Source organism: Aphelocoma coerulescens, chromosome 10, assembly GCF_041296385.1.
Source record: "Aphelocoma coerulescens isolate FSJ_1873_10779 chromosome 10, UR_Acoe_1.0, whole genome shotgun sequence".
NCBI lineage: Eukaryota > Metazoa > Chordata > Aves > Passeriformes > Corvidae > Aphelocoma > Aphelocoma coerulescens.
The window spans coordinates 4,686,315-4,713,936 of NC_091024.1; the positions used below are offsets into that span (position 1 = coordinate 4,686,315).

The 27,622-nt window shown below is 40.5% G+C and overlaps 1 protein-coding gene across 1 annotated transcript in view; it reads right to left on the reverse strand.

Moving 5' to 3' along the window:
* Positions 1–4,700: 4,700 nt before the first annotated feature.
* The window catches only part of ABHD17C (abhydrolase domain containing 17C, depalmitoylase), a 28,432-nt gene continuing 5,510 nt past the window's right edge, over positions 4,701–27,622 (reverse strand). The window contains exons 2-3 of the mRNA XM_069025246.1: positions 9,359–9,538; positions 4,701–6,212 (exon numbers count right to left, since the gene is read on the reverse strand). Of these exons, the coding sequence (XP_068881347.1) occupies positions 5,993–6,212; positions 9,359–9,538 (400 nt within the window). The 3' untranslated portion in view covers positions 4,701–5,992. The remainder of the gene's footprint in view (positions 6,213–9,358; positions 9,539–27,622) is intronic.

Genomic DNA, 27,622 nt, shown 5'->3' on the forward strand with positions numbered 1-27,622 from the left:
TCTTGTAAAAGACTTTATTATACTTGATTAAGGAAGGAAACTTTTACACTCCCACTGAGCCATTTGCACTTTGGGTCCAGCCCCAGGGTCCAGCCCAGACTCTACTTTTCCAACAGATTAAGGTTGGGTTTAAGGCCCCGTTTTGCTTTCTAGCTGCTCCTTGTCTCTGCCTGCTGATTAAAGCCATTAGTCTGGTTTAACCAGGTGAAGCTGTGGCTGCTCAAAGGCCACAGCAACTTCATCCTACTGATAAAAAGGTGCTGGTAAGGGACAATTTGGACTCTATGGAGCTTGAATTTTCTTCTAAGGCAGTGCCCCTATCCAGCTCTCCTTCCTCCAGGCTGAGAACAAAGGTTCAATTCACACTCTGGGAATTGATCAATAAAACAATTACATGCAACACAAGTAGGCTGGGACTTCATGATAAGTAGGGCTGCAAACACTAAAGAAAGCCCTGATAATTAAAAGGGACAAGGAACCCAAAACTCAGCGGCATATTGCCAGAAGTGTTTGAAATGGTGAATGCTTTAATGCAAGAGCACACTGCTGAAGGCTGGAGGTCATGTCCTGGGAGCCCTGGAATGTGCCTGAAGCCTTCCCTTTCATTTCTAAGCAGAGAACAAAAATTTTTAGACTGTGTTTCTGTTTCCTAGAGGGGCATCCCAGACCAGCATGCTTGAGAAGCTTTAGGTTTGTTGTTTATTCATTTGATTCAAGATTAAAGTTACCAACTTCAAGTAGTTGTGACTTAGGGTCCAGGGGATTGCTTGCATATTCTAATAGCATTAGTTAAGTGTTCTACGATTATGTTGGAATTTCACATATCAAAATGCCCATTTATGGCTGCAACTGACCCCTGGAATATAACACTGTATTACTCAGCTTAGTCCTAGCAGTTATATTTTACAGATGGTCCACACAGAGGAGGACTTTAGGCACCACTGCCATCCCATTGGGTCCTGGTTTGAGCTAAAGGGAAAGGGTTTTGGGGCAGATCCAAAGCATTCCTAATGGCACCACTGCAGCAGAGTGACTAGAAATGAAAGTGATGTTAAATCTTTTAGCAGGTCTGCAAGTTCCAAGAATAAACTGCCATGAAAAACGTTATTTACAGTAAGCAAAACTTTGGACCGATGTCTTCTTAGTTTAAGGCAGCTCTTAAACTAAAAAAGGCCTAGAAACAAAAGGAGAAAACAAACGAAAGACCCTCTGCACGCAGTCACCTCCAAAGGCACAGCAAACCAAGCCACCTATGTTTGCCTCGAAGTCCAAGTGTAATCCAGAGGCGTGTGTTCCTTCCGCTGGTTCTCCTGATAAAGCAAGGCTCAGATCCAGCGGCTCCGCGCCTCCTCCTGCTGTCCCGGCCAGCCCGGGCTGGCAGCAGGGCGCGCATCCCGCGGGGCTCGGACCCGGGGCTGCAGCAGCGCCTCCGCCGCTCCGCCTGCCCGGCAACCCCGCTGACCGCAGCGCTCGCCACCATCGCCACCCTCACCAGCAGCCCCGCAGAGCCCCCTGCCCGCCCCCGCTGCCCCTGGGACAGCCCTGCCCAGCCCTGCCCAGCGCAGCCCGGCCGCCGCTGGGCGCCGAGCCCGGGGATCCCCCCACGGACACAACAAAGGCCGGGGCTGCCGCAGCCGCCGCGGGCAGCGGGGATGCTCCGGCCGCTGGAGCGAGGGAAGAGCAGCCCCGTCCCACGCAGGGCGAGCACAGCCCGCAGGGACAGCCGGCTATACGATTTTACTCTAGAAAGCGACGTGATGCGCTCCCAGCCCCGCAGCCCCGAGGACACCCGGACCAAAACACCTTTCCCCTTACAGGAATCAGAAGGCAATTTAAAATTGACCTACTAATGGTGTAGGGGTCTTCTTGGAGTTGTTGTTTTGTTTTTTTTTTTTTTTAAGACAGCAGGCATGTTACCTTTACACTTTCTGCAAAATTAATTTGATTACTGCAGAAACCCTCTTCAAAACCAGACATCGGCAGAGGCAAAGGAGCAGGGCTCACTCTCCTGCTGCAAGGAGCAGCTCCTGCTTTTTACTGTTGTACCAAAGTTATGAGAACCAAGTACAACCTCGTGCTTTGACATTCACACCCATCTGACCTCAGTATTACCACCGGACTTGGAAAGCAACACAGAGTGAGCAGGGAGTTTCTGTGCCTGACCTCATTCCCAACAGTGGAGCACCCACCATCAAAGAGCCACCCTACCCTTACCCAGTGCTGGGGTACAAACGACTGCATTTCCAACACGAGAAATTTTAGAGCTGAAATGCTTGGAGAGTTCCACATAGAAGGATATACAGAAATTAATTAAATGGGCTTAACTGAGATCATCAGTTTGCATTCACAAGAACGGACCTGGGGAAGAGAACATTTTCCGAACGAGAACAATCAAGGTTTACGGCTGAACGAATAACCAGAGGAAGCAAACACATTGGGTCTCTACTTCTATGTTTAGCACCATTTAGAAAAAGCAAATGCAATACAGAGTTTATAGATGTGTACAATGCTAAGCATAAATACAGGTTTGGGTATTTGGAGTTCCAGGGCCAGCACCCTGAGCAGAGCTGGCACAAGTTACAGGAGTGACATGGAAAAACAAGGAACAAAACCGCAGCAGAGGCAACACAGGTAACAGGCCTCCATGTGAGCACAAGTTAAATCTGTAACAGTTACATAAATCTTAAAAGGATACATATCAGACTCCTTGGAAAATGACACCTTTGAAGCTGTAACAAACATTCTTCTCTGGCTTTTTCAAAGTACAAACACTTGACAACTATGGATAGTAAACAGATGTACCACATCTTACCTTCCTGCAAGCAAGCCATACATCACCTGTGGCTGCACTACATGAACAAAAACAGTCAGTCACACAGGAAAAATGGACAGAGCATCCCCATCAACAACAAAACGTTAGTGATCACTCACACCTTCGGGAGACCCGTTGCATAATTTATCCAGGCACACAGAGCCATTTTTACAGTGACACCTTGATAGCACTAAAATATGCATTACAAGTTCTTGTAAAGGCCCACATTATACATTTAAATTACAGAATGTTAGCAGTTTGCTGGAACAGACTACTTTTTTAGCCCAGATTTGTTTTTCATAACTTCGCATCATCCCCTTTCCTATAATTTAAAAATTAAAATATTGGGGGAAAAAAATAAAAAAAACATTTTTTCCATTAAAAAAATGAGGACCTGAAATCCACTGTTGTCATGGATGAAACTGCATCTTCACAACTTGGCCACATTTTTTCAACTAATAGTTCCCAGGTTGACCAGAAGTATTTTGAAATGCTTGAAACTTTGACACAAGTTTATAATACAAAGCAGCTCACTATTAGCAATTATTTTATACAGAGCACACATCAGAAAATCGTAAAAATTTCAGAATTCACTTAAGAACTATTGGATGAGAATAGGGCTACAAGGAAAACTATTTAGGGGAACAAACAGGTTAACAAATTACTGAATTAAAAGAGAGGGAAGATGATCCATACCAGTGGATCAATGATAGGTCATTAACGTTTTAATTAAGAGCAAAACATCTGTGTTAGTTTAATGCAGATGAACTTCCCAAACCAAACCAGACAATGCAGAAGCCAGAAGAGGGAGGCCCCTCTGAGAATTAGTTAAGCAGGAATTCAGGCAAATAAAAGACAGTACAAGTGGAAATCCATGTTCAGTCAGAACACCATGAACTGGGGCTGCAAGTGCTGAGACCATGGGACATAAATTATGCTGAATTCATATTCAGGGTTCTCATTAACAGAGGAATACTGGCAAAAAATAAATTCAAATGCAAAGACAAGTCACAAAACGACTGGAGGACTTGGAAAAGTAGTAATCAAAAAATTGATTTATAGGGAAAAGGTTAGAAGAAGCAGTTTGTTAAAGTAAAAGGGTAGCTACAAGGGGTCATGAGGAGAAGAAACTTTCTGAAGTTTCAGAGCAACACAAAGATCAACGTGGGCACCAAAAAACAGAGCTAATTAGGTAAAAATCCCCCAAGTCACTCCATGGACAGGCTGACCCTTCCAACATTACCTTGAATACCTGTACCACACACAGCAGCTTGGTTTCCACAGGGCTACAGTCCCAGGGAGAACACAGGCAGGAATGGAAGAAAGCCACTGTGGATTTGTGAAAGTACAATAAATATATACAAAGTCAGACAAGTATCTGCCTATTTATTTAAAATACAGGAGGGAAGTGCTGAGCTTGAGGTCGTGATTAGGCAAAACCTGACAATTTTGGCTGGAAGAGTCACCAAGAGAACTGCTGGGGGACAGTTAAAACTCACAACTAGACAGTACAGATGCCCAGATCCAGAGTCTAAGCACCCAGGTGATGTGGATCAGGATGCATGTCCTCATGTCTCTGAAAGTGAAAAGACAAGTTTTTCCCCTTTTGCACTAACAGGGGCAAGGCAATAATCAAAGACAACACACACTTGCAGCACTGAAAATTAACTGCAGGCCTGTTATAAGAATTCCTAATAACTATGTTCCAATATTTCTTCCAGGCAATGAATCATAATTTTTCATTACTTAGAACCAGCTGAACACCACTTAAACATAATCTCTTCATATTTCAGTTACATACCCAGGTTACTCTACCAAGAAATCTGTTTTTACACTTTCCTCACTTATGAAAATTATGCACCAAATAAGATTCCAAACTTGAGCAAGCTCTAATCCATGCATCCTTTATTCCATTACAATCACTGTGTTGCTTTCTAGCAACAGGACACAAACTGCAATCAATCGCGATCAATTTATACAACAATCTGAGGCTTACAGTACATTTAAGGCCTTTAAATTTGGAAAAATTAGACCTATGCTAGTAGTGTAACAATTTTTAAGTGTTTTGCATTTCTGATGCATAATCTGTGCGATTCCAGTGTCAAAGAATCAAATTACTTCTAAACGAAAAAGATCAGCTCAATGAAAATTTAGTTACATAATTCATCAAAACATAAATGTGTAAATTTTTTTTTTTTTTTGTCCTGGAAACTTTATAAAACTTTAATAGCAAAATAATATAGGGATAAAAACATATTTTAACAAAATGTATTCAATCATATACAAACCAGAATTTTGCAGTTTATTGTAACTAGACTTAAATTAAAACTACCAATTAAGAATCTATGCACAATGTAAATTCAAATATGTACAGTACTTTTAAAAAGTCTACAGGAATGCTTTACAGAAGGAAATGTCTGTTATGGCTATTATTCAGACAATCTGAATATTAAAATGAGTTTTCTAGTAGTAAATTTACACATTTATTTTTAAACAAAAGCAGTTTTGTCCCTAGATCCTTTAAGAATATTCCAGTTATGTTTCTACACGTAATGGAGAGGTCATTACAGAGTTTAGCCCCATATAGTAGTTTGTTTATTTTCAGGTAAAAGTATATTTAAATAATTCACTTGGGAAGATCAGTAAGTTAACAAAAGAACACTAGAAGGGAGGAGGGGGAACTTCATCACAATAACTTTCCAGTTACAATACCACAGCTAGAAACTGCACAGAGAAAGTACTCCCTTAGATTGAACCCATGATTGTTCAGAACAAGCTGTAGCTCGTAACAGTTGTGTTCCCCACACTGAGAACACAGTGGGGAAAAAGTCTTTGTAGGACAGAATTATAAATGATCTGAAGTGAGACAGAGAAAACTGATCTTCGATTAATACAGCACTAGGTAAAAAGTGTCCCCATAAAGCAGCTAGGATTCCCACTTCCTTCAGGGCAATGAAGCTAAAAATTGTTGGAATTACAGTAGTTGACCATATTTGTGTGCATTAGTAGAATCATTTCCAGATATAAAAGACAAATTTCATCAGATGTTTGATTAGAACACCCTCAAGACAGGGTATTTCTTCATAGTATAAAGCTATTACAGCTATCCAGTTAAAGCATGTGCAAAAACAGGTAATTTCTTCCGTTCACAGTAACTGAGGTAAAATCAGGTAGGCTTCTTCAGGAGTTGGGAAGTTCATGAGATATGAACTGTTTTAGTCTCTCTAAGTACTGTGCATAAAGCTCTATGTCATTATGCCCAGCCCCTTCCACCCAGAGGGGCTCTACTGCTCGTGGACATCGCTCGTACATGGCCAGGCCATGGGAGAAATCGATCACCTCATCTTCGGTACCGTGGATGACCAGCACAGGAGAGGTCACTTTAGAGATCTTGTCAATGCTGGGGGAAGGAAAAGAAAGACACAGCTCAGCTTGGGGGTTTCTGTTTCATAACATTAGAGAAAGCAAGCTTAACTATTGACACAACCCAGTTAACACTTCATGTTTTTAAATGGCTGCGGACCATTGGAATTGTGCACAGCTGATATGAGACAAGGCTCATTCCCAAAAAAAACTACAAAAAGGAGCCTGCACTGCCATCACCACCATCCCACCAGTGCTAACAACTACAAGTTTGAGTGGGCAGCATGCAAATAAAGTTTGGCACCCAAAAAACCCCCACCAAAACAGTGACTGTATCCATCACCCAAAGCACTGTGAGGCAAGTAAGATTCCCTGGGACACTCTGCATACATGGACTCTTCTCAGATGACATTATTATCACCTTCCAATTTAACAGCTTAGGAACTAATTAACTACATTCCAGTAGTAAGATTTCATTAACAAACAAGCAAAAAAAAAAAAAGCCTTGGCTCACGGAACTTGAACCTGTCTTTAACCCCCAAATTAGGCAGACTCAGCTAAAGGAAATCAATCTAAATACTGATAGTTTAAGTTCAAACAATGAAATAGAAAACTGGGAGAAGAGCATTGCACAGGGATATTTAACTGCAAACCACAGAAATCACACAGGATTTTACTTTATGGAACCAGCCTCTCTGCCAGCTGTGACTGCAAAGTGGCCTTAGAGCAATATTTTTCCTTTTGCCCAGCTACCTGTAGCAGACCAATATAGCTTGAGACTACCTGTCACAGGAAAACGGGTTCTGAGGGAAGGGAAGAGTGACAAAGGCACCTTCCCACCTAAGAGGTCAGGCCAGCAAACCCCAGTTATGAAGCACCCTGGTAGCACAGGAACTTGCAAGCAGTGAACAGCAGCTTTCCCTGACTCTCCTCATGCAGGCGACAGCTTTTATTTCCAGACAGCCATTTCACGCTGGTAGTTACCAGTGATTCCAAATCTGGGTACAGACACCACGTCCTAATGAACTCTCAGCTTCCTACCAGCTCCACTTCCATCAACAAATGGAGGAATGTGGAAAAATGAGTTTTGGTAATACTCGATTTGGTGGGAGGACAAATCTATTTCTTCATGGTAGCTAATAAAAGGTGTTTGGATTTTCCTGCTCCTGAAGAACAAGCAGGCATGCAATTTTGGCATGACCATCGATTTTACTAAATGATCAAGACTGCCTAAAATGATTTAAAAAATAGAGATGCCAGCATACCCTGACTTAAACACAGGTTCAAAAAAGTTTTACAAAAATATAAAGTTAACTAGAAAGATGTAAACTGAAGCACTAAGCCTCACAGTTACAAACCTCAGCATTTAGTATTCTAGAGAACTGCCACTGGTATTCCAGTGAACAGCTGAGTGTAAACACATTTCTGTCTCTCTCTATACCTCTCAAAAAAACTCCACAGGTTTCATGCCATTTAAGGTGCTATTTAAAATTAAAATGCAGCCTATTTCACTTTTCCTGCCTGAAACTTCAGCTGTGTGCAACTATGATGAATGAAAAAAAAATCCCAACGTAAAAGAGGTATCAGAATAACACAAATTTCGTTTTTCCCCATAATTTTCATCCCAAAATTAGTATCATAGCCAAATGTAAATACTTTATAATCCACATGCTATATAAAGTGACGTTTCAAGCCCATGAAAGGTCTGCTGTGACAGACCTATCAGCTACATACAGCTACAGAGATGTTCATGCATGATTTTTGTGGCTAGACACTAAGTTCTCATTTATTGTAGGAAAGCCCTTTCACTTCAGTATCCATATAATGAAACCATTTTTTCCCCCATATATTCACAGACCATTAAGCCAGATAATATTTATATTTTGCACAAAATTGGAAGGCGTCCCATTGCCAACTCAGCGACTCATAAAGCAGTATTTAAACTGCACATTAGCCTTACTTAGTATTCTCAGCCACACAGCTCTGCAGCTAGAAGAATCTACAGAGACCAAATTCTCATGGAGTCCCCAACATAAAACGAACATAATAGCAACTCACTGTAGGTGCACACAGAACTGTTTTGTTTCCCACTGTGAAGACAGACAGTTGAGCTGCACACATTCATAAAGTGCACTGCTGTTTATTTTCACTGCTCCCAGTACCAGGGAAGTCAGAGTGACAGCAATGAACAGCTCAGTAGGGCAAGAACAAAATACTCAAGTGCTACAGCACATCTGCTGTCACTGTTCCCCTTCCCACTTGTCTTTTTTAAACTGTTATTTGATTTGGCTGGTAACAGCTAATCACTGTTACTTCTGTAATCAGAGCTATGTTTAAGGCTTTGTTTTTTCCTCTCTCGCAGAAGCATTTGTAAATATTGGATTTCAGGTTTGATGATGATGAATGAGCTGCAGTGTAAGTGCTTCAAATTCAGTCTGCACCTCCAACAAGTTAATTAATTAACTAATAATCTATTTCAAAGGATTCTAAACATGGGGACTGGGAGAGCCACTACTACTTCATCACCATTCCTTCTAGCTGTTCTGGCATACAGATTCATACCTACAGCCTCCCACAGCTGCTAAATTTAATCTGTTGTAACCAAAATAAAACAAACATAAGAAATGCAATGAATATTCCTTACTATACTTATCACAAGCATGACTTCTGAAGCAAAGCCAAGTTTTGCCCAAGACTTCAGTGTGTGTTTTATCTTCTCCCTTCCATGGACCACTACACTTTTTACCTGTGCTTCCCCCTGCCCTGCTATCAAGAGACTGGCTTCCCCTCTCATATTCTCCCATAATGTAAACTGGATCAAATGAGAAGTTCTAAGAGATTCCTAGAATATCTCCTCTTCCCATGACCTCTCCTACTCCCAAATACTTGGGTACTCTTAAGTCTGTTGCAATTGCTTTTCCAGTGAAAACTGCACTATAAAAGCAAACGTTTTGTCTTAAAACCAGTTGTATATAGCTTTCTAGAGCTTCTCAAAACAAGCTCAAAATCTTCTAAAAGATGGGACAGAGACTTTGTTTTGGTCACAAAATCAGGATCCTACAAGATCTCCACCAGAGAGGAACAAATACAAGTCTCAGTATCTACTTACACCACCAGTCCCTTTTAAACACCTACAGAGCATGGGTGACTATAGGAACCCCCCCTTGCAGCACTGATACATACCTTGGGAAAGCATCAAAGCAATAGGTTTTCCTGGTGTCAGGAAAAGCTACCCGTAATCCAGACATCAGGGGAGAATGGAGGATCACTGCTGCGCACTCGTACCGAGATGCCAGGTCTACTGTAGGGACAGTACCAATGCTCTGACCATACAGGATAATGTTCTCAGGACTAACACCATACCTGCAGAGAAAAGAAAGATCCCTTTAAAAAAAAAACAAAATGGCCAAAACACATTTCACATCACAGATGCAAAAACCAAACCAACCAAACAAAAGTAGAGGAGGATAAAACCCAAAGCATCCCTCCTATCCTTTGTGGGTCTTTATCGCTAGGAGACATGAAGTTTAAATTTTAAAACAGTCCAGCAAAGTAAACAACCCAAATATTACACAGGCTGGAGAGAGCTATCTTCAAAGAAGGAATGGCAGTTTGGTCATTAATTTTTATCTTCTTTAGGAACAGCTCTTGTTGTTCACTCCACAGCATAGCAAATTATAAATGAGACTTCCCCCCTATCCAGAGTCACTCTCAGGAATTTCAGCTGGATGTCCTAGAGGCTAACAGCCCTTCCACCATTAAACAAGACAGTTACTCCTCTGCCCACCTTTCATTCCATGCAGTTGGAATAAAAAGACAAAACTGCCTTGCTGGTGACACCAAGGACAACAGGTCTGTTCATTTTTCCAAATTCTGCTCAGTATAAAATATTCCTCATTTTCCTTTTCCAGTTTAAAACGTGTCAAGTTTATTTTGTAACTATAAAAATACATCATTCCATAAAATGCAGGGTTCATAGGGAGTCCTGGACGGCTCCCCAATATTCCCCTCCAGTCTATAAAACTGTCCCAGCCTGTGTGCTGCTTCACACTGCAAAAAAAGCTGAGAAAGAGACTAATTCAGTTTTCATTTAAAGTATGCAAAATAGAAAGGAATTTGGAAGGGGCACAGGAGGAGGTGACAGTGGATAGGAAGAAGTGAAGAGTATTTGCCCACCACAACTTGTTAGGAAAGCTGCAAATCAAAGCTGTTACTCAATTATAAAGTATTTACCCAGAATACTTCTCTCTGTGTAACTCCACCTCTCATTGCAAGCTGTATAATTGAACGCAGAAGAGAACACATATCTAATAGAAAATTATTTGTGTAAAACATGTCTTTTGGACAGCCTACACCATCTACAGTCCTGTGGTCACTGCTGTGACAATGAAAATCAAACCCTGCAGTTCAGGCTATACCCCATGTACACCTGAAAGGTTTCAATTTCCTTGCAAAGCTGCTTGCAAGGTGTATAGCAGGCCTGGAGAGTACTCGACTTTCAAGCAGCTAAATGATTTGGTATGTGCAAAAGAGAAAATTACAATGGAAGAAAGATCAATTAATAATTAAAATTAAGAATAATCCAGTAATAATCGTCCAATTACAGGTTGTCAAGATTGCCTCTTTTTATGATGAAGTATAACTAGACTGGATTGTAGCCTCTGTGAAACTGAAATTTTCTTAATATTTTTGTACAGCTGAGCGTAAGGGTGCTTTTGGCATCTACTGTTATATGAATAAGCAACTGTATAAAAATATCTCCTTGGAGTAGAATTTTATCCTCTTGGTAACCAAGCAGCAGCTCGTGCTGGCGGTCTGTCACCACAGCCACAGCCTGGTGCTTTTGAAGAGATGTTGTGCAGCTCTTTTAGCAGACTTTTTTCTCCCTTAGTGTTAGATATGGTCCAGCACACAGCAGGGCCTGGCTGGCTCGGTTAACAGGACCTTGGAACAAAGTCTTGTCCTCACAGCCTATTCCAGCTGCTGGGTGGGGAGGGCTGGAGGCATGCACCCCAAAGGCACCGCATGCATCCAGTCTATCTGCCAGCTGTTGCATGATATTAAAGACAGGCAGAAATGCATCAGCATCAGGGATTATATCCAAGAAAACAGGACTGGAATGTGATCATCTACATGGCACTTCAGTGGGAGTGGAATGACATTAATGCTGGTAGGTTTTGCAATGTCATCCTGAGCTGCGGTATCATGATAAATGTGACGTTCCCTTTCTAAAATGTTTACAATATAAGCAGAATCTGGAAACAGATGTTTGAATTAGAATCACAGGATAATAGGACAGCATAGGGTGGCAAGAGAATTCAACACATCCAATTGCCTTAGTATGGCAATCTTCTTCAACACTGATCTGGCTTTAGACTCACTCCTTTTGATGTTACTTTGTTTCTGAAAACATCTCACGTTGTAAGGGGACTGGGTACCTTGCTATTGGGGCAATAGGTACTCTAGAGAAAAATCTGTTTCATTGTATGCCAGTTAAAGTCAGATACAGTCTACAGCATCATTTAAAAAGCCCAGAGATATGTCTAAACTTAAAGTAGCTCTTCATCACCACAACTATTCAATATCTAACGCCAAAGAAAGGCAATGTGACAATTTGGACAAAATTAGTAACTGTAAAAGGGTATTAGGACACTGAGTTAGTGCACTCTTAGCCTATTAGAGCAAATGTCTTTTCTGCTTTACACTGCTACTGACTGACAACTAAAAGAATCTCTGGGCCTGTTTTATTTAGGGACACTTCCCCTTTCCAAGAAGGAAGAGTTACTGTAACAGATTTATCTTTTTAAGCCCTTTACCATCAGGTCATCACTCAGCAAGCGAGACATCGAGCTTACCGCAAACATCAGCGGAAACAGCTACATGTAATATTTATTTATTGTAAGGCCAAAGGACACAGGACAACTCATGAGCGAAGGCCATTAATAATCGAGCTGTGCAAAGTCCTCGGAGCTGAGGGCCAGGGCTTGGCTCCGTGGTCCTCTGCACCCTCAAAAACACTGCCCAGTGGTGACTCAGCAAGCACAGCTCAGCCCAGGTACAAACTCACCTGGGGGCTTTATCTTTAAAACACAACATTCTTAAAGCAGAGGCCGGGTGCCTCCCTCACTTTCTGCAAACTTCCTTGTATCAGATCCTTGCACAATAGAACAGAGATACAGAAAGTGAAAGAGAAGAGAGGAAGTGCAGACATGGGTAAGAAGGCGGCAATGAACGGGAAACTGGGTGACACAGAAAAAGGGAAAGAATATGGTAGAAAAAGGCAAAAGACAGTCTGGAAAAAGAGGAATCCTGTTACAGTCTGCTCTCCTATTAAGGAAGAAAGTCTTTCCACCAGCTAAACAGCAGCTCCTAAAAATAACTTCCCTGAAACACACAAGCTTTGGTCTCTGTGGTAACAGAGCTCCATCCGACAGAGCAGGAGAGCCAAGCAAAATTTCTGGATATGCTTGGACACTCCTCCTGTGGAGCCCATCAGAGAGTTCTAAACAAGCAGGGCAACACCGCAGTATGGAAACCAGCCTTCAGCAAAAGCCAAAGCAGGAAACAACTCAGTTACCATGGGCATATGCAAAACCCTGATTTGACAAAGGGGGGAAAAAAGAGAAGAAAAAAGGACAGGCATGCTTTTTTCCCCAGAGGGAACTCCATTACTGACAACTGCAGCTACTGCTGTATAAATGATGCAAACATTTCTGCTCCCCTTTACCCACAAATACTTCCAGGTGGCAAAGCTCAAAGCTCTCCAGCCTATTCCACTCTCAATAACCCACAAGTACACTCTGTGGCATACAGATTACATTTATTTGTGCAGAAAACCCCCAGCAACCTTCACAAGCAGTACAGCCCTCTGTACCTAGAGCTTCAGGCCAGGTCTAGCTAAGGCCCCAAAACACTCCACAGTCTATAGTAACAGTAGTTTGGGTTTTTTTTTTCCCCCATGTTACTGCCTCAGTTAATACAAATGAGGTTTACAAACAATTCTGGTCTCCCCATAAACTACGTGCACAGAAGCTGGTTATTAAGAACCCACACCCCAGACTCTTCTACTTATTCCTTCACAGCGTAATGAGAGACCTCAGTCACGCCAGCAGATCAGTGGGATACAGAAGACTGGCAATATTGCTGACAGAGAGCACAGCAGAGGATGAGACAGCTACTTCTGGTTCACCTACTTGGCTGCATGGCTTGGGCCATGTCCCTCCTCAATTTCCTCATACAACAGCAATGATGGCACCAACTGCCATGCAAAGTACCTCATACTTTCTGGCTGACAGCACCATGTGCAAACTATGTATTATCTCAAAGCATCTTTAATTATGAGCCCAAGATACTGAATCCCTCCTCCCCACAGGGCTCCAGCTTTGAGCCATAGAGCTGGAAAGTTTACCATTGCTATTTTTACTGTCTCCTTGCTCAGTGGAGAGTGCCAGTGGGATGCTGCTGCAGGGACTAGAGACGTGTCACAGGTGAAGCCCTGCAATGTTCATGGCCAAAGCATCAGCATCTGTGCCAGTCCTCAAAGGTGCCAAATACATATTCATTAACGAGGCCAGTCCTTTTTTCAGCCTTACTGAATCCATGAAGTTAACATCACCTTGCACTTTCAGTTTGAATTTTTGTATTTGCTGTCCCATTATCCCTTACCTGAACTGGAAGGCATAGAGAGCAGCATGTATTCAGCAACAAATTAGTTTTCAAGAATGGCCACAGAAACTGTCTATGCAGAGCATTTTGATGGCACAAACCCCATTTCATAATGCTGTTGAGACCTAGTGTTTAACTGCTACTAAACTAAGGCAGCGACTGATGGGCGAGTTCTTCCTTACAACACACAAAGTACATAAATTTACAAGGCCAGGAAAATGAGGTAATCAGCTCCTGCATTCTCACAAGGGGACTGAGGCTGAAACTGGGCACTCCCCTCTCCAGCAAACACTAATGAAATAAATCATTTTCAAGACACAAGAAAAACCAGCATATATCACGAATGAGACAAATCATGCCACAATTTGGAGGAAATAGTGACTTCTAGAGTACCTTTACTAGAATATACATGTGCTCAGCTCTTCATAACCTATTCAAGTTTCTGTTTACACAAACCCATTTGTCACAACATACTACTCATCACCTTTTCAAAATGCATTATCTCTAAGTTTAATAGTCCAGAGAAAGTTACATCACTTGTTAAGAACCACAGATAGATATTGTCCAGCATCATTATACACTTCCATAAGATACCCAATGTACATTTTCAGAAATAAGTGGCTATTTAATCCTGTATGAATCTAAAATTCTAATTTTGGGGGTAGAAAGAAAAACAAAAATCCACAATTAAATAAATCACACATGCAGACTGCATATCTTGACTATAATTTTATGTTGTGTGACTTTTACATTAAAATACATCAACACTAGCAACTCAGTCAATTATGATTATTGAAAGAAATTGACAATATCAGAACCAAACACAGAATTCTGCATTGTGCTTCAGCAAGTACCACTCCAGCACTTCAGCCAAAATACCAGAGAAATTACAGCAGATTTTCAGTCTAAATGCCAACATTAAATTGAGAGGAAGGCATTAGATTAAGGATTTTTCGAGTTAAACATAAAACGAGAAATGTCAAATGAGAAAAATCAGATTTCAAGATTCCCAGGAAACCCTGGCACACAGCAAGTGTCCCTGTGCCAGTTTCTTTGAATCCACACAAACATTGGTCTAAAATTCTTCACTGTTTTACTGACACTGACACTTTAAATCATGAGATTTCCTCCTTCTCTACCTTATTCCTCTCCAGGCCTACAAGTACTATGCAATTCAAGTTCAGGTACATCACACTCTCTTTCACTTCACGTTTCCATGGTGCTGAGAGCCAAAACCGGGTTGTACTCTGGGTTATGAAGCTGCAAAAAAGAGAGACCAATTTTTCTGGCATATGTCCCTGCACAATGTCACAGGAGCAGACAAGTAATTCCACAAATGTGTTCACTCTCAAAATAATTTAAATGGCTGACAGAGAAATTTAATCAAGGAATCCACCACAGTTTTATATCACTATTACTTTTACTACCACACCAGAGAGTCATTTGGTTATGCTATGGGGAAAGCCCAGTGCTAACCAATATAAGCTAAGTGACAGCAGAACTGCAGAATGAACCTATGACTCTTGAAAATGCCCTCCTAAAGGCAATTTTGGAAGTTATTAGCAAATACCACACTACTACAGGCTTGCTGGACTCTGTGACTGTAATGCTAATCCAGTGATGTACCAGCTCCTCTTTTCATATAAATAATAAATGGATCAAGTGGAAGCAACTTCTAGGTGCTTCTGAGGGTGATCATTTGCCCTGCAGTAACTTAATTATACCAAAGCATGAAATCCCTGCAAATGGTTCTTGACTGCTGTCCTGTGACAATCAGCAGTCTGTTATCAAACACTGAGAACTGTGCTCACAGTTCAACCAAGTCCTGACAAGGATACTGAGTATCACTGGAGATATTGAATATCACGGGAGAGCTCAAGCATCCATGACAAAAACAGGGATCTACACACTGCTGAGTGGTGAAGCCACTGCAAGTCTGCCCTGAACAACCAGGGTAGGTAAAGGTTAAGTGGTATTTCATGGCATTCCCCACTACAAACTGTAATGAGATTACATTTCAAATTAACTGAATTATGCTAATCTGCACTGAGTAGCTTTAGGGTGACAGGTGTATGACTTCTTTTTTAATCCAAATAATGCCAGTTTGACTAAAAAATTGCTCCTTTTTCAAATACAGCCTTAAGTTACCTGTTGTTCATCTGCCTCAAACATAGGCTCCTGAAGATGTCATGTTTCAAAGTGGGAAACACCTTCTCTGACTAAAGTAAAACTGCTCAGGACTCAGAGCCAAACCAAGTGCTCTTGAACAGTAAATCCACTCCCCTCCTTTTTTTTTCCCCCCCAGCTTCACCATTACAAGGAAGTTCCTTTTCCCCCAGGCAAAAAATAGGCAGTCTGTGTTTGCAGATCTATTTGTTTTAAGGAACTAAAAAGTAAAACCTCCTTTGTTTTCTCTTGTACTGAGGAACTTCAACTGTATTTATAACATGACTTTTCAGCACCACAATAACCCAGGATACTGATTTTGGTAGATGATAGATTGCTCATCTGTCTACCACATGAACTAGCAGTTTTATGTATAAACAACAAACAGATTTGGAGCAGTTGCTTCTGCCTGACAGTTTGTTGGGGTTTTTTTGTTTGGTTGTTTGGTTTTTTATTTCCCTAGATAGCAGGCAAACAGGAAACAGAGTTTTCATTAAATGTGCACTGAAATTTAAACTGGAACTTGTGCCACAGGCATGCTGATGTAATAGAATAACTTGGCCCCTAAAAGCATTAATTCTTTCATACTGAGTGAAAGCAAGAAGGCCACTGGCAAGCAAAAGGGACTCTCATAAAACATCCAAGACAAACGAGCAATGATGTGGCTGAGCCATCTGTTGAACTCCTACCTTCACCATTCCACTGCTTTATGACAAAAGGAGAATAACACTCCAAACTCAGTGCACACTCATCCAATGAGAGGGAGTGAGCACCTTCCTAAATTAATTCCTAAATAATCCCCTCTAAATGTTGGGGGGTTGTTTTATTTCTCTAATCACAGGGGCAAATACAAACCAAACCCACTGTAAGTTGAAATACAAGAAGCTAGTGGAAATAGGACCTAAACATAGATATATTCAAACATAATTCCCACTGCCCCCAACTTTCTTTGCTTTAGCACCCTTAAAAATCCACTGGGGTTCTGCAGTCAGCCCTGCCACAAGATTATAGTTTTGAACAAACATGGAAGATCTCTCCTCATAGTAGTTTCTTGCTTCTTCCAAAGTGCTTTCTTAGAGCAATCTTGATTCACACCATTTAGTCCCAAGACACAACAGGTAAATGGCATACAAAATGAATTTTTTACTCCAGTTATTTTAAAAATAGAGCACTGGAGTTAACTTTAATGAAGTATTTTGCATTAAGATGCTCTGTAGCAAATAAACCTGGAATACAGAAGACTGGAAACTTTTGCTGGCCACTGAGAACCATCTTTATGACCACAGCATCAATAATTCACAAAAACTCAGTCAGCTACATTCTAGTATATACTCTTTACTGCAAACAGTGTACAAAACCTATACAGTCATTCTCTGAGGTACATTTAAATAAACAGAGAGCAGAAGAAATTCAGCTACTTTCACAGAGAAGCTCAGTCTACAGTATCTTCTGAAGGAATCCATTATCTTCACCCTCACTGTCTATCTCATCTCTCTCCTGCTGGGGTGTTTTTACTTCAACTGCACACATATCCTATGTTCTAATACAGCAGAGGGAAGAGAGATGAGTATACTCCTCACAACACTTGATGTGACATTAAAATTTCAACCATTTTTTTACTGTTGTAAAAAGCCTGCACTTTCACATTGGACATCCTACACTCAAAACCTGAAAAATAATGTAAACTACTTCCTAAAATTGTGCTCCTAATAAGGGCTCTTATCAAAACCAAGAAAGGCTTGATGATACGCACTTCAGTTAAAACAAGTATGTGTCAACTAACACAGAAACTGATTCCCTAGGAGACATTAAGCAAACCTGAGTACAAATACTAATACTGATTATTAATTCCCACAAGTTTTGTGCCTTCATAGCTGTTTCTTCGATTTCAGCTACTTCCAAACTGGAGAGCCTTGCATTACTCCTGAGGCTGAAATTTCACAGTGAGCCAATGCATTTTGGCTCACCTCCCAAGCCCATCACATAACCCTCCTCACCAGCCTTGGCTCAGCACTGGGGAACTGAGGGTTTACAAGCCTGGAGGAAACAACCTTGTGGCTCTTCCACAGTTCTCAAAGCATTTTTGTTCAGAAGCACTGTATTATTCTTTTTCCAGCATTTCCATCTGTTCATTGAAGCCCCTCTGACACCTCTCTCAAGCACTGCTCTTGCCAGGATTCTTCACATCAAACTCCAACTTCCTGATGTACTTCCCTTACCCCTACACACCTGAAGCACCACACTGAGGTGAGGCCACCCTGCTGTGGCACTAATTGCCATGAGCTGCACCTATGCAAGGCCTAAACCTCTGACTCATGAGCTGGGATTATTTATGGGAGGAGCACAGTGGCTTTTGACCAGAGCTGCTGCCTGTTCCACCCATCTCCGACATTTCTCCCCTTCCACCCGCTACAGCCCAGCTGCCCATAAAGCAGGGAACAACTGCTCCAGTGCACAAACCAGGACAGTCAAGACAAAAAGAAATGTCCTTTTCTTTCAATGTACCACGCTGTATTAGCTGAAAATAGTTATCACTGTATAAGCATAGGATGAAACAAGACCAACCTAGAGGGTAATGGATCAAACTGCAAAGCTCATGCAAAAACATCACACCAGAAGGTTTGCACAGCTGGTTAGTTACACACACTGTAACTCATAAAAAAGGTATTCCTGACCTAAGGATCTTAAACAAGAAGTATATGTGTAAATTCTGCTGAAGGCAGTTAGTTGCCTGGATGCTGGAGAAGCATTAAATGGTTTGCTCATGCTGGAATTAACACGTTGGAGACTAATATTTGGAAGATTAGGTGAAAAAATTCAAAGCAGAGCACTCAGAAACTGGTATCTATAGATCTTGGCCCTTGAACTGCTCAGGTAATGAATCCCACCACTGTTTGAATGCAACTATTTTCTTTTGTGTGGGGGGTTTCTGTTTTGCAGTTGGTTTGTTGTTTGGGTTTCTTTCCATTCTTGCCTTCTGTTTGCATTCTCTTTCATCTGTTTATTGTTTACGATTCAATCTCTAAGTAAAAGCTATTTCATCTACAGGTTTTACTAAGAACTTCACATTTTCAAATATTAGCAGCATTAAATGACTTGGTTTTGCTATGATTATTTGATATAGCTGGCAAGGCATTAAATGTGAAATACGTAGCACCGATACAGCATTTTCCTTACATCACTTACAGACAACTGTAGCTGTATCTAAAACACAAGCTGGTAGAAAAAAGATTCAAGTGTTATCTCCATAATGCTAACAGAGGAGAACAAAGAAAAAATTGAACTGTCTACACAAACAGCAGGTGCTTGTAGCCAAAATCCTATTACAGCCGACATTTTCACACTGTTCTTCAAAGACCCCTGCAAATCTGAATGCTGTCTCTCCCACAGAGCACCAGAGCTGGAGTCCAAGAGGATTACATGGGAGCTGGAATGGATAAGGCCTTGCAAGAATGCAAGCAGACAAACTGGATGCAGCATTTCTTCAACCCAGAAGCATTAGTGCAGCTCAGGCAGTGATTTGAGTCTCCAACAGAAAAGAGGAGAGAGAGCAGAAAGGCAGGATTGAGAACAAGAATGGCAGAGAGGTCCTGATACAAAGTGGTCCATGACAGTGAACTGGTCCAGTGCTCCTAAAAAGAACCAACAGCAGATGAATGCATCTGTCCCCAGAACATGAGTCTTTCAGCAGCCAGCATTGCATGAAGATGACTCAGCTGGCAGTAGGACTTCTCTCTCCTTTATAGACTTACATTAATATGCTCAAGCACTGTAGAAGATATTAAGTAAGAATGAGCTTCTCTCAAAGAAATGCAATACCTCATAAACACTGAAGAGCTCTATAGAGAAGCCCAGTGAAGAAGTCTCATGGCCTGTGCTATCCAGGAGGCCGTACATCCCACTCAGATAGTCCTCTTCAATTCCCTGGAAACATTTCATGTCTCTTTGAGCTACTCTACCCATTTCCACAGACTTGAAGAAACGCAGTATTTTCTTTTGATTTAAGAATCAAAACAATAGGCGCTTCCTCTGCAATTACATGTCTCGTGAATTATAAATAGGAAGAAATCCTACTTGGCTAAGTGACACTGTAACCTCTATTTTTTCCCTACCCCATGGTAAGTGGAGAAAACACATACCAATTTTTTATTTGCTCAAAACACTGAGCTTTGTCACAGTGTGAATCTGCATACATTTAAACATCTGCTTTCAAAAAGTGCCAAATTCACAGCCTTACAGAGAAACACAGCTCTCTGATGAGTCTCTCCCGTCTCTCTCAATTATCCATTTTCAAGCAGATTCATTAAATATTCTAGCAAATACCAAGAATGGTAAGTGGCAAATGTAAGATGACAGTCATTTCATGAAAGTGATTTATTACCTGAAAAGATTCATCCAGCATCTTTTCAGAGAGAAGAAAACCTCAGTGTTCTGTCTTTTTCTTTGCATTTTTATATTGGCACTCTTGACTTTTAAATCAGACTCTTCTTTTCCTTTCTTCCCAAGCATTCTCATCTTGCACATGTTCCTTTAATGAACTTTTAGCACAATCAATGTTCAACCCCCAGTAACAGTCAATATAAACCTAAGATGATTAAAAAATATATAGCAATCACCAGGATTAACAGTACCAGATGTTTTAGAACAGCAGACCGCAGATAACTAGTTCAGAGCTTAAAAATCAAATTTCCTAGCCACAGCCTTTATCACCACAAACCCAGGGGCTAAATCCCTCTTCCCTCCTCCCAGTAAATACTACTTAGAATTGTGTACAATGAAATTTAGTACAAAGTTTCTGCTGTGTACTTCTGTTTGGTTGAAGTGCTCATAAAACCTGCCTTGTGCTCACTAAGGACCTGAAAAGATAGCACCAAAAAAAGTAATTTATTACAGAAACACACATCTGCATTTAATGATATGTAGAAACACTGCACATCAGTAAACTTAACCTGTCTTAAAGCAACAAATGCTATTCTAAAAAATGGGAAAGGCACTTCTGTACATTTAGAAAAGTACTAACTTTCCTATACTCAGATGAGAAAATTCATTCCCGGAACCAGGTCATACATACTTGTTCAGCTTATCCAGCTGTCTTATCTGGGATCATCTGAGTCTATGGAGTAAAAGACATTTTGCCCAGATTGTGTAAACCAAGAGGTTTTAACAATGATCAAAGAGCACACTTGCAGACTTTGTTTTCTGCCAACACACCTAGTTAACAGGGCCAATTGCTTTTGTAGTTTTTTCGGTGAAAGCTTTCTTGCTAGTCAGCTTTTTCCTCCCAAAAAAAGGATGCTTACCAAGCAATCACCAGCTATGCCACAAGAAGCAGAAGTACCTTGCAGTGGATCAAGGACAACTGTTAATGCAATCACTTAAGGTCATTATTTCAGAAGATGCTAAAGGTAGAAATTGATCTGCAGCTGCGTCTTAGAAATTTTAAAAAAATAAAAATGAGAAGAAAAGCAGCTTCCTGATGTTATTCACCCCCCTCTTTCCCTGAATCTCTGATGCAGCCCTTGTAAAGCATGCAGGCTCCCTACTTGACTGCAGTATCACCACAGAACAACTGGTTGTGCAGGAAGAAATGTTAGCAATTCCAGTCCGTGCCACACCGGCACTTAACTGCCTCCCAATAAACCAGCACAGCATAAAGAAGCCTTGTACTGCTGGAGTTTCTGTTTTTGAAATAACAGATAACAGCACAGAAGTGTATTAATGTCATGTAGGCTTTCTGCAGTTCACCATTCCACAACATGGCCACTTTCATTTATAACCTTCTACTCTTTCCTCCCCCAACACACATTTTTCCTATTTATGCACAGTTGTATTTTACAAATGGATATAGTGTTTCCCTTTGTGCTAATACCATAAAGCTTCCAAGAGAGAGGCAAAATAGAAATACTGAATGAGAATTTAAAAAAATATTTAAGGAGAAGTCTGGTCAGGGAACAACATGAAAGAACACAGTTCACTTGGCCCAGAAAAACTGGGAATAGTGGAAGGATAAAAACAGAGTAACAGACAACAAACGATGCCTGCTAAATCCTCCTCTCCCCCTCGAAATTTCAGTAATTAAATGAGCTAAGTTTAAGCTAACACTGCTACCTTTTATTTCAAATTAACACGCAAATCAATGTACTAAAAAAAGAAAAATTGAAAATTGCCATGAAAGTCAACCAAAGAGAATAATAAACTTTAGTGCAATTTCTCCTGCTGCTGAAATGCAACAAATTCAGAACTACATCCAGATAAGAAATATCTAAGATTCTTAGGTTTTATGTTCTTTATTATGAATATTAAAGTGGATTTTTGGATAGAAAGAGTAATTTCCTGAAATAATGGGAAGGTGCCAGATCCCATTTGTGTCAATAGTATCTGTTCAATGCTCTACACAAAATGATCTACAGATCTAAGATGAGCTTTGACAGAAGGACATCCAGTTTGGAAGGTGGGATATTTGGCACCAGGTTCCTTAATCTCAGGATAGAAAAGAACTCAACAAATCAAGGAGACTTTATAACCCACTCGCTCTCTATAAAACTCTATGAACATTCAGGATTTATGACACTATTATCTTTCAAGATCTATCAAAAATTCAGATCCAAATTATATTCAAGTACGTTCCGTCATCTTCATTTTTTATTAATGTAAATACAAATCAGAACAATTTCTTTTTTCTAAAAGCCAACTTTATGCCTGTATTCCTTTACAGATAGTCATTTCTGCATGATCATATTGATTTTTAGTACAAATTTCAAAGAGAGAATAAAGAACTAATTGTACTGGGCTTATGCACAGCAGGCTTTAGAAGTGAACATCACATTACATGAATAATTAGCAAGAGTTCAGGGGAGAGGGCAAAGGGTTTTGCTATCAGAGAAACAGAAGGCTGAAAGCTGGCAAAGATACAGCAAGCCAAAACCTTTTAGGCACACTGGACAGGCTTAAGGTTGAAACCCCACTTAATATCTTCAACTACTGTACTGACTCCTTAAAGGGAGCTGCTTCTTGTATCAGAAAGTGCTGCCTGCAACACATGGTAACTCCCAGTGTATTTATTAACCAGTGTGAGCAAAGGTTACACTTCATACACCCCTATGCATAAAAATAGCAAAACTGCAGCTGAAACATTACCCCGCCTCTTCCCACAACTCTGGTACTTTTACAGTTTGTTAAACTTGATGAGATGCTCATATCCAGACTGAAACAGTAACTTTTTCTGTACCTTAACACACATTAAAGCTCATGCTTTACCAGAAAAAGACAAGCTTTTTGCAGTAGGGAACTACAACAAAAAATACTACAGACAAAATGTGTGATACAACTTAAATATGCAAGTTGAGGTACATGTGAGTCTTAGGGGAAGGAAGAAACTGACTGACTCTTGAGTAGCTGCCTCAAGGTAAGAATTGTCCAGGGAACACCTCCAAAGTAAATATTATACAAAATTAGCTACTTCTTTCAAAAATAACCCAAAACGACACTTAAACATATGAACGCCTTTGTGAGAAATGAAGTTCTAAACAACAAATAGCATGCTGGAGAAGACTTTTGTAAATTTGCCCTGGAGAACATGCTCCAAAACCAAGACCATTTTCTTGAAAGATCCCACTTTTCCTAGGCTGTCCTACAGCCAAAATCCCACTTAAATAAGTTCATTAGATGCTGGGGAAGACTGTTCAGAGCTGGGACAATGATTAAGTTCTGCACAAATTGGTCCAATGCTCATGGCAGCAAATTAACTTCTCAAACTTTCCTTTAAAGTATAGATGGTTCCATACACCACTTTGGTTGCAAAGTGCTCAACAGAAGTTCACTTTGTATTACTACTTATTACTTCACATTATTATTGTCATCTTTTTTAGTTTGCATATTATTAAGGCTTGCAATTTATTGTATAGTGTAATAGTTGAGACGAAGGGTCTTGTTTATTTTAAGGAACTATTAAGATTCATGGGATAATGCTAAAATAATCTGAACCTTATCTCAGTTTATCTGCACACTGGAAAAATACACAGCTGGTTTTGCTTCTTTGCTGATGCTGAACACCATTTTTCCAGTTCTGTAATGACATTCATAACAAAGCTAACTAAAAGTTAGGAGGAATGTTTAGAAAGATTCTATAATCTGAACAAAACCCATTATAAACAACCTTATTAAAGGGGAAAACATTTCAAGTCATATTATTTAAAGGGTGCTTTCCTGAGAAATGTTTTGAAGTTGTTCTCAGAACTTTGAGACTTGTTAGCTCACATTATCCATTACTCCACAGTTGCTCTGCTGCACACAGAAAGAAATGGCCATACCATAGCACAAAGTTAATTGGTCTAACATACTGGGATCTTAAGAAATGTGGCAGTGTTCTGTAAAAAAAAAAAAATCATAAAAAAGAGTATCTTAAAAGCTTCTAGCTGGCACTGCATGCCTTGAGAAGGGTTACTTGCCAGACACTGAGCTATGCAGTTCATTTAGCAGCATGCCTTGGCTGATAAATAAGGCTGCCATGAGTCAAAGTTCTTAAAGCAGCATTTCTACATGCAAGCAGGATTTTTTAAAAAGGCACTGATCTTCCTAAAAGCATAGCCCAAACTGTCTAATCCAACAATCAATTCCAAATCAGCAGCTGAAAACAGAATTTTCATCTTGAAAGGTACACCTAGAAAGAACTTCAAGAGACTGTACCAATAAATAATGCTACTGTCAGGAAAGCATACGTGAAGTTTTTCCAACAAATTTGCAATACAAAATAAAAACCAGAGGCAATACTTTGAGATTACCTCTCATTTAAATTTTTTCCCTCTAGACTTTGAGGCAAGCATACTAACTGAAAACCTCATCTTCCACATCAACATCATTCTTCATTTGCTAACCCACACGGAATTCCCCTTTTGAAAGTTGAGAGGCTACAGATTTATTTCATGATTATAGGGATTTTCCCAAAGACATGCATGTGCTTATCAGGAGACATGAAACCAAGGGTGGGAAGGCAGGTGGGCATTGAGCCAGATCCTGCTGTTTAGCCCAATTTTGTGCCTGTGTATTATTTGGTCTCATAGTCAGCAAATCCAACCACAATGTTTCATTTTAACAGGAGAACCTTTGTTCTGTAAAGCTAACACAGTGGTTAAAAAATATAATGATATGGATACAGATAATGCCAGTATAACTCTGTCATTACACAACTGACCCATGCTTGCACCTTTCTGTGATTGTTTGCGGGCAGCAGAGCTTAATGTGCAAACAACAGTAACCCATTTTTCTCAAATTAGCCCTTGGAATAAAGAATGCAAAGATGTTCCTCTGTCCTTAAGCTGACACTGTGCACTATTCATCCATCCATCCCATTCTACATTCTTAGCCTCCTGCTAAAAGCATCTTTATTCCCCTGTGTTCATATGGCGTTTCCTGGGTTTACAATCCCACATTTCCCACTGCTCCCAAAACCTGACACACTGAAAAAAAACATTGCCAACACTCAGTTTTAGTCAGGAATGAAACCGAGCTTCATCATCAGATGTCAGGCTGAGCACGCAAGCCCAGTGTAAGTCATTCATCTAAAAACTGGAAAGCAGGGCAGTCAAGATGAAGCAGTAGCAAATGGGTCACTGCAGCTGCTTGTTCAGTTCACCAGTGCTCGTCTGCACCAATCTCAATTATCCACCACCAACTGACACAGGAGATACACGAGGTTTGCCTATCAGTTGGTTTGAGTTTGTATTTTAAGCCATACAAACCCAAGCTTTAAGAGTCAGACAAAAAACCCGATTCTTAAACACTTCATTTCAGACACCTAAGAGCCACCAGCATTTAAAAATTGTGAAAAGATTTCTTTTGTAGATTGAAGGACGCACAAGGAACTCCTCATCTTGTACACAGGTAAGCAGCTTCAATTCCTTGAATTTAAGTTCAGTGGCAACTGAAGCTATCTCCTAATCCACAGGAAAAGATTTCTGATCTTCTTAGGGGCTACTTGGCAAAAGCGAGCCTGAATGTGCACACGCATGTTAGGCACAACACATCTGCCCCTTATTTTATGACTCATTTCAACTGCTTCTAACGCAGCCTTGCAATTGATTTACATTTGTGAAGGAGGGCAGAATGGATTCTTAGTTATTCATTAAATTTATTATCAGCTTGGGGAAAAAAACAAACCCCTATGTTATTTGCTCATTTTCTTTACTACTGCTGCATAATTTTGAGATTATTGGCCTTAAAGCCAACAGAGATTACAACTGTGGAACTTAAAAGTGCGGTTGGGGCAGGGAGGAAAAGTCAGTATCATCACATTGGCCTCTCCACCAGGCACATCATATTAAAAGGAAATAGGAAATTCAGACCTTTGTTCCAGCAGTCAGGCTCCAAACAGCCAATACACGGCACTGCCCTTCTACGAGTCTATCTCCACATGAGGAAACATCACAGGAACAAAGAACCCCAGAAAACTGAAAAGGACCTGTTTTCTTCATTCAGTATTGAAACAGAAATATCCAATCACTAACTCAGCTTCTCCCACAAAGCCAACTGCTGGCAGATAACCACTTGCCCACCTTGAAATGGTTTCCACCTACCCATTCCCACAGCTATCTAAGAGCTACCAACAACGTGCACAGGTCAAACAGCCATGGCAGACAACCATCAGCTCAGCCTCAAGAGGTGACACTTCTCTATCCAGAGAAGGAGAAAAAGCTTGCCTTTCTCGTGCACTTCATGTAATTTAGTGCTAAAAAGCAGTTACTTCAGCATGGAGGATTTAACAACATGTTCCTCTAGAAATCTTTTATGTTCAATGCTCTGATGATGTTGAGAACCAAGTCCTACAGCCTTTGTACATCAGGGTAAACCAACATCTCCAGTTCAGGCAGTTGAATTTCAGGACTATCTACACTCAGGAGAGCAAGTACTGTTGGCCAAAGGCTCTTTGGCAGCTTATTTTTCTTCCCAAACAACACCAGTTGCAAAACATTCTTGACAGTGAAATTTTTCCTTTTTAAACAAGCTTTGATCTTGCAGTCCTGACAGAAACAGGGAAATGTTTAACAAAACTACTTTTACTTCAGTGACTAAAAGACGTAATACAACACCAAAGCTCAGTAAACACTTAGAATAACTTTGAACATCAGAGCACCTGTTTTGAACAGTTGTTGGTATTTGTCCCAGGGACGCTCATAATCTGAATTAATCTCTGCTCATTGCATAGACAACAACAGAAGAGGATTGTGTATGCTTCTATTTTTGCTCAAAGTTATATGTAGCCTTTCTCAAAGTATTGACCATGGCAGGTAGAATAAGCTAAGTTTTAGAGGACAGTACCTTTAAACAATCCTTTGGAGACACTGTAACAACGTTATTGAAAAGCTGGTATGACTGAAAAAATCTACCAGGTGATGCTCCATGAAGAAAGGAAACCCTATTACTCCAGGACTATTAATTGTGACTCTGCCAAGCACTGCCTTTGGTCACGTCAGGAGTTTAGGTGGTAACTTTCGATAAAAACCTTTAAGTATCCAATCTAAAGAATTTGGCACAGAAATATAGTGTTGGTGAAAGAAGATTCTGTTGCAAAGAAAACTGATGTAGAAATTGACTATTTTGATTAGGCAAGGTAAAAAAACC